General features: G+C 41.6%; 1 protein-coding gene across 1 annotated transcript in view; it reads left to right on the forward strand.

The window, feature by feature from the left end:
* The first annotated feature begins 760 nt into the window (after window positions 1–760).
* Window positions 761–8,438, forward strand: part of NUP153 (nucleoporin 153kDa) — a 98,573-nt gene continuing 90,895 nt past the window's right edge. The window contains exon 1 of the mRNA XM_012643253.1: window positions 761–1,125. Within this exon, the coding sequence (XP_012498707.1) occupies window positions 1,015–1,125 (111 nt within the window). The 5' untranslated portion in view covers window positions 761–1,014. The remainder of the gene's footprint in view (window positions 1,126–8,438) is intronic.

Raw genomic sequence — 8,438 nt, forward strand, 5'->3', positions numbered from 1 at the left:
AACAAAGCCCTTATGTGATTAATGAAACATTAATGAAGGTGTATACATTTTTTAATTCCAACGGCTATGGACATTGTTTTTTTCAACCACAGGGTTTGGTTTTTTTTCTTCATTTGTACATCACTAACTCCTGTCTTTGATTTTATTATCTGTTTACTTTGTGCCCACTTAACCAGCCGACTGGGAGAAGTGGAGTGGGAAGAGGTAACTGTTTTTATGTTAAATGCTTCTCAGAGTCTAGATTTACAGCCAACAGCAGCAATAGGACCCATGGCTTTGTGTCTCTGCGACGCTCGTTAGAGCTCCTTCCCCACCCGTCTTCATTTCCGAGAATGCGCGTTCTAGTGCTGAACTACGTTTCCTAGCGTGCCGCGCGGCAGAGAGCGCGGGCTCGACCAGCCCTTCCTTCCTCCTCGCCTATCACCCAGGCGCAGCGTGATGATGCAAACGCCTCGGGCGCTGACGAGTGACGGTTTCTGGCTCGCGACCGCGGCGGCGGCGTTGGCCGTGGCAATAGGCGCAACGGCGGCGGCGACTGCGGGGACGACGACGACGGCGGCGGGGCGGGCGCTGTGCGCAAAGGGGAGGAGAGGGGTAGGCGGGCGGCGCCAGCGGCTTCAACTGCGGCAGCTACGGCTAGGGCGACGGAAGAACCCCCACCAGCCGGCGGTCGAGTTAGGCCTCAGCAGCGCCCGGAGCTGTTCGCACTGTCCTCTGCGGGAGATCTCCATAGAGACCGTGACATACACAGAGGCGGGGGTCCGCAGGAGGCTGCCGGACCGGAGCCAGCTCCTCGGCCTCTGCCACCGCCTCCCCGCCGCACCCTCTCTCGGCTCCTGCTTTCAACCTCGCCGTTCCTGGTGTGCCTGTGTCCCACTGTGTGGGCACCGCGGGCAGACTTTTGGGCCGGGGCCGGGCGCGGCGGGGGCGCTCTAAGGCCTCCGCCTCTGCCTCTCCCGCCCCCTTACCCGCCCCCTTACCCGCCCCGGAGCGGGAAGCAGCGGAGGCTCCGCCATGGCCTCGGGAGCCGGAGGAATCGGAGGGGGCGGTGGCGGCAAGATCCGGACGCGGCGTTGCCACCAGGGGCCAATTAAGCCTTACCAGCAGGGGCGACAACAGCACCAGGTACGGGACCCCGACGCCGTGGTGGCCCCGCGGGTTGGGAACTCGGCAGGAGGAAACGGGCGGTGCGAGGCCCCGGCGCCCCACGTGGAGGCGACTGGAGGGCCTGGGGGAAAGGCCCGAATGAGGCGGCGGGAGCTCAGGCCGTTGGGGGTGGCGACGGGAAGTGGGCTGAGACAGGCCCAGCCTGGCGGCGCACACGTGTGGTTTAGGCCGCCTCTCCCTCAACCCTCGGGGCCAGGGGCTTTCCCGGACGGGCGCAGGGCGGGAAGATAAATTCTAGGCCCACGAAGCGTGCGTTTTTTTTTTTTTTCTTTCTTTTGGCGGGGATTGGGAATTTGACGGTATTACTCACGTCCTCTCGAGGGAGAAAGGAAAAGATGTGGCCAGTGGCCCCTATGCTTACTGTTTGTTTTCTGGTGTGCCCGATTTCAGTGTGTGTGGAGGGGGGCTGCCGGGAGGAATCTGCCTGTGGGGCACACGGGGAGTTGGGGGGGGCGCTGTTACTCCGAAAGTGGAATAACTTAGTCCCAGTCTATTAATTAATTCTCGGTTTTCCCTGCCCATGTCCCTCCCTGATCTGAAAGCATTGGCTTAGATTTTCTTAACCCGGTTATAGTTACCGTGGCACTGGGGCATTTTGAAAGTCCCTCTCCACCCTTACGTCTTTTCTCTGCTGCGTGACTTTCCTCTTCCACCTTCTCTTCCCGCCCTCCCCCCTTTATTTTGGAGGTTGGAATTGGCAGTTCTCCACAGTTGACCGGGACTCCAGCTCTAATCTCATACACAAAATATTTTAATATTATGGGGCATATTCTAGAAGTTTAGGTACTTTTGACACTCCAGGAATGTTGGTGTCTTATAATTTAGCCACCGTATGTACTCGTGGGTGTTTAAAATTACAAACAGGAGTTTATCTTAATTGTAAATGAACATTTGATTCTGAGAAAATTCCTTTTTTAAAATGTCGCTTGTTTGGACCGAGTAGGAAAATGTTAAAACCTTATTTTAATAAAGCTACTAAGAATAATTTTCAGTGTTACTAAGGTGGGAAGTGTGTCTTAAACTTGTTAAAAAAAAGTATAGCAAAAGGGTCTGATAACTTGTTGCATACTGTTAAAGGTAAACTTCCTGGATTATTCTGAATGATAATAAAGATTGAACACTTTAGCATGTTGTTTGGTGGTATTGCTAAATTGTATCATTATCAACAGATTTTTAGAAGTAAAGATTTGAGGAAAATATTTGAATGGTAAAAATACGTACTACTTATGTATTAAGTAGTTTTCTACTAATGGTTAGAAGGGTTGGCATTACTGTTACTTCCATTGGTGTTCCCCCAATTATGTACAAAAAGTGCTTGGTTATCACATTTCTTTGTGAGGAGCAGGGGTATGTGCAGACAAATTTAAGATTAGAATCCAGGTCAGAAGCCTTGCCATTTAACATAATCTTTTTGTAGAATGGAAGTTAGACACAGACGCTTTCTGTTTCTCCGAAGAATAAATTTCTTTGAGTGCTTTCTTGGATCTTCCTGTATTACATATAGAAAAATGAAATGTTTTAAATACAGATTAGCGGATGGTGTGGACAGAGATTAGAAGGGAGTTAATATATTCCAGTGGCAAAAGTTATATTCACAGCTTATTTTTAAATGTGCTTAGATAGAAATCTAATTTTGGGGAGATGATGCCTTAACAGCATAACACCTGTGATCCAAGTTGTCTTAGAGCTGATATGACTTTAGGCTGTATAGTTTTGTTTTAGATCTTGATAATTTATCGTTGCCTCCTATCTAAAATACTTTTGGGCTTCTTACCCCAGCCATTTAATTAAAAAAAAAATGCGTTTTAGCTTTTGAATTGGGATTAAAGGTGTTTAAGGGGTTTTTTTGTAGGTGTTATTTAATATTGGCAGAAACTACCCAGAAAAGTATTCAGGTATATATACAAAAGAATACTCTTCTGTTTATTGCTTTTTTTTTTTTTTTTAAATCTTAAAGACTTTCTTTAGTCCTTGTTAGAACTTTGGTGGACTTACGGGCTACCTGCTTGCTGTCTGCTATATCCTAGACTGTCAACGGGATGTTTTGCAGCAGCTGCTGAGTCATCATGAAGCAAGGAGCTTCATGACATGGCATGTTTTATACTAATGTTATTTGATTAAGTGTCCAAGGGTTTCTAGGCAGAAATGAAGCTTTTGGTTGTTTACTAGAAGATTGGAATAGGAATGAGTGGTCTGGCACTGACAGTTAATGGATGTTTGCCAGTGCCTGTCAGGCCAACTAGTAGTGCAGTCACCCAGTACCTGTGACTTCTGCATGTATTCAGTTGACTTGTAATTTCCTGTTTTGATTTCTGGTTTAGCTTTACTGGGAAATTGCCTAAAGTTTAGCATTTTCACTTTTTAACTTCTGATCTTTAAAATGTCATCTTTCTTGAATTTGTGAAGACAGAAATCCATTGTTTTGCTGAACTAGCTGAAGGGTAGTAACTTAAGAATTGTAGAAGCAAAAATGAAGAAAAGCCATGAGTAATGCAAGTTGATTATTTCACTTGCTTTCTCCCCAGCCCCTTACCTTTTAGCTCAGATGCATTTAGGAAATGGTGTTATTTTTCTAGTTGGGAAGTGAACAGATCACCAAGGAGAATGTGGTTAGTTCTTGTCTTCTTTTCTCATTTCATTTTTGTGCAGTTTATCAGGTCAGGGAAATCAGCTCTGTGGAGAGGTTAAGCTGCTTGCTTTTCTTAATAGCCACCACAAAAAACTTGAGCCCATGGACAAACCAGAGCCTTGCCTCTGGGAGAACCTACTGCCACCTCCTGGTGAGATGGAACCACTTATCTTTTGCCACCCCCCTGCTTTTTTTGGGGGAGGCAGGGGTGTGCTTCAGACATTTGTCTTCCGGTTTGGAGCTAAGGGAATCTGCCTTTAATTATCCTAGATATAGTTTATATCTTACAAGTCAGTTTCTGCATTTTGCTATTTAAAAAAGTGGGGAGGAGACCCCTATACAAATAGCTTAGATCAGGGGTCAGTAATTTATTCTCTAAAGGGCCATATAGTAAATTTTTAGGCCCTGCTGTGTCAAATTTTTCTTTGTTTTGCTTTTACAACCCTTTAACAAATGTAAAAACCATTCTTGGCATGTATAAAAACAGGCTAAGGGCTGAATTTGGCCCATAGACCATGGTTTTCTGAAACCCAGCTTACGCGGTAGTATGGTTTTATCTGTTTGGTAGCTTCTGTATGATACTTTGTCCCAAATAAGTGTGTCCTAGCTAGTATCTGATGGCTAGTGTTCTCAGTTTTGGAAAGGAGGAATATTTAGAGACTGAATATTTAACTCATTCCAGAAGTCACTAAGTAGTTTTGTCTTTATTTGCTTTATCCTAAATGTTTAATACTGTCAGTGGGAATAGGAATGGAAATAGTTGATAGGAAAAAAGTATAGAAGTCAGACTGTGTTTGAGTCCCTGTTCTGCCCTGACTTGGACAAGTTATATAAATTCTGCTTAATTTACTCCTCTGTAAAGTGAAAATTGTTGTGAGAGTTAAATGAGATAATAGAAGTAAAGCTTTTAGAATAGGACCTGGCATATATAGTAACTCATTTGAAATTGTAATTAGATAGAACCTTTTGATTTAATTTCTTTGCATTGTCTCTGAATTTTGCTGCCCTTTAGTAGAATTTTTTTTTCCCTTTAGATACCCAAGTGTAATCCTTTATAGGCTCACATTTTTAAGGTCTTTGTTTACTAAATGGTGGGGCCAAACCTCAAACTATGACTCCCCTTTTAAGTACTTAGTATTTTCCTCATAGAAATGGCAGTCATTTAAGTATATAGGAAAAAAATCCAAGTATTAAATTGTTTAATGCAAAGTAGATTTTTTTATTTGTGATGAGGGGCTTTTGTGTAGTCTTTTACCAATTTACTTGCCAATTTTTCTTACAAAATAAATGACAAAAAAGACCAGGTGGTGTCTCCATTTTCTGGAAAGTTCCCCGATGAGGCAGGTATCTTAGTTTGAAGTAAAATGAAAACTTTGGTTAGATATCACTAGTTAAAACATTTTTTATTAGGCACAGAATATTAATGCAAAGATTATAATCTTGTATTTTCAAGAAAAATTATTTGTAGCTACTTAGCTTATGGTCATGGCTATAATATATTTTTAAAAGATTCTTCTGCGTTGGGAAGCTTGGTTTAAAGTCTTGCTGTCAGATACAATTTATTGTTAGAAACAGGGTGATGGGATGCTTTTGCTGTATATAGCTATTTCACTTCATTTGTGAGTTTGCTTGATTTTGCTTATCTTTTTCATATTGAGATTTAAGAAACACCCTGAGTTTTCAAACATAAGTGAGAAAAGTGTGACAATATCTTATCGGTAACTCTTAGTGGGTTTAAGTGCTGTGGGCTTTTATTGAGTCTACTCTTGCTGGTTTGAAATGTCTTTTAGGGACTCCTTTCCTTGTTCTTGTTTAATTACTGTTAATTATCTGTTAGTACCACCTCTATGGAATGCATAACTAGAAATAAATGGTAAGCCAGGTCATGTTTCTCCTTACCGCATTTGTGGCAAAATGTATTGAAGGAGGTTAAAATATGTAGCCAATTGTAGGTTTTTAATTCTTTAGCTAGCAAAATATTTTGACTGGAGGACTTGGACTGAGTGTATAGGGTAAGCTTGGCTTCTGCTTATAAAATATGAGAAGTAATTCTTAGATTTCAGATTATTGAAACTAGATTCAGTATAACTGCATTAGGATTTGAATACTTCATTACTTTTTTCCCTGATGGAAATAACTGGGTGTTAAAGTTATAATAGAGAAGCTTAAGTGGATACATTTAAAAACTGGAAAGAACTGAAATATTAGAATGGCATATGTTTTTATCATTTAGTGTTTTTGTTTTTTGTTTTTTGTTTTTGAGGCAGGGTCTTGCTCTGTTGCCCAGGCTAGAGTGCAGTGGTGTCATCATAGCTCACTGCAGCCTCTAACTTCTAGGCTTAAGTGATCCTCCTGGCTCAGCCTCCTCAGTAGCTGAGACGACAGGCATGTGCCACCATGCCCAGCTAATTTTTTATTTTTTGTACAGACGGGTCTCGCTATTGCCCAGGCAATATTTAGTGTTTAAGATGTTTTTTAAGTAGGTAGTTTTTAAAGTCTCAGGTGGCGTCTCGGGGTTCTTAGCCCTTGTTTTTCATTTGGTGTTGGAGGGATCAAGGAAGAAAACTGATTTGGGAAACTATGTGAAATAAGACTTTCAAGAAAGTTTGGAAAGGACGGCCTAGTGACATGAAAGTTAAATGGGTATGGAGGGTGTGCACAGAACCCTGGAAGAAAACTAAGAGTCAGTGATGGGCCTCAGCACAATACAGGCAGCCAAAAGAGCAGATAGAAATCAAAACAGCAGCGTATTGTGGGAGAATAGTATCTCAGCATCTTAAAACTGATGATGGACTGTATTTGATACTTATGGTTAAAGATCTAGTGAAATTATTTGAGAAAGGAGATTTTTATAATCTGAGTACTACTATTTAATACAGCATAATGTGAAGAAAAGGGAGTTGAACAGAAATGAAGTCAAGAAAACTAATAGGAAAAGAGCTTTACATATGAAGAAGAAAGGATGTATAGAAATGATAAGGATTTGGCCATATCGAAAAGGAGTCTCTGGTTATTTGGTGAATAGATTTATAGGAAAAGAATATCTTTTTAATTACAAATGGGTTCTGGGTTAGTGTTGTAGAATAGCCCTCCCCCTTACTCCCACCCTAGCCTTCTTTCATTAATCCTTGAACTCAGGTTAAATATAATTCGAAAAGCTAATATATTCATAGTGCCTTACACATTGAATGTTCATTTTGTTTTGTTTTGTTTTGTTTTTTTCTCCCAAGAACTGGATTTGGATGAGTGTTCTTGGTATGTGTGTAGTATTAAATTGAATTTGCTTCTGGTCCCCAAATGGGATTTTAAACTAGTCTAAATCTCAGTGGCATTTTTGTCATATTTTGCCAAATGAAGAACCCTTAGTTCTCGGAGAGAGAAAACCCAATGGATTTAACTAGTTTGAGTTTAAAAATTCACTCCTTTAATTCTTCAATTTAAATTTCGTATTTATGATTATCTAGTATAGACTTTGCTTTAGGGCCATCTGGAATATTTTTAAGATTTTAATGCTGTTTTTTGTTGTTGATTTTTCTAAGCTCCTCATTAATTTTGCTTTCTTTGGCTACCTTTTTGTTTCTTTTCATTTAGCTGGCTTTGTGGTATTTATCCTTACAGAGGATGGTTCAGTTTCCCTTTGTTCTAGAATAGCTTCACAAATTGTTTTTTGAGGAAGGGATATTAGTGGGGTAACAAAAATGATAATTGCTTAAGGTGAAACTGTTACATCAAGTAAATGTATAAAGTGGAATTACTGATGTTCTTTTTGGAAACTTGTCCCAGAATACTTGTTTATTTTCTTAGAGTGTCTCTTTATGTTACCCAGGAGTTTGAATCTTGCCTGGACTAGAAATCTAGCCCAGGCTAGATTCAAACTCCTGGACTCAAGTGATCCTCCTGCCTCACCTCCCAAGTATCTTGCCCCAGAAAATTCATGTGGTAATAAGATGTTATTTGAGTAGTGCAGCTGTAGATAAATTAAACCCATGCACCAACTAACCTATGTACTATGTAGACCTGGTGCCTACTCTCAGAGAACTGATGCTCTGGTAGAGGCCATGGACAGATTGTAATTACCATCCTGTTTGACACATTGCCCTCATGTAGGAAGTACAGGGCACTGTTGTTACATATAAGGGGGTGACTGTCCCAAGATTTGGAGGGTCAGTTTTCTGCAGGAAGACTTCTGTAAAATTACAGTTGTGGCAGTTATGCTTACTGCTAAAGCCTCTGAAAGCAGGGAGGAAATTCATTGGGTAAAGTAGGGCTTGAGTATTCACTCTTTAGTGTGCGTTTATTCAAAGAACTTCAGTTCCCCATCTGATTTTTTGTTTAGCTTTTTTTTTTTTTTTTGAGACAGAGTCTCACTCTGTTGCCCGGGCTAGAGTGCCTTGGTGTCAGCCTATCTCACAGCAACCTCAAACTCCTGGACTCAAGTGGTCCTACTGCCTCAGCCTCCCGAGTAGCTGGGACTACAGGCATGCGCCACCATGCCCGGATAATTTTTTCTATATATTTTTAGCTGTCCAATTAATTTCTTTCTATTTTTGATAGAGACGGGGTCTCGCTCTTGCTCAGGCTGGTTTCAAACTCCTGAGCTCAAATGATCCACCCGCCTCGGCCTCCCAGAGAGCTAGGATTA

Source organism: Propithecus coquereli, unplaced genomic scaffold (genome assembly GCF_000956105.1).
Source record: "Propithecus coquereli isolate 6110/MARCELLA unplaced genomic scaffold, Pcoq_1.0 Scaffold194, whole genome shotgun sequence".
Classification (NCBI taxonomy): domain Eukaryota; kingdom Metazoa; phylum Chordata; class Mammalia; order Primates; family Indriidae; genus Propithecus; species Propithecus coquereli.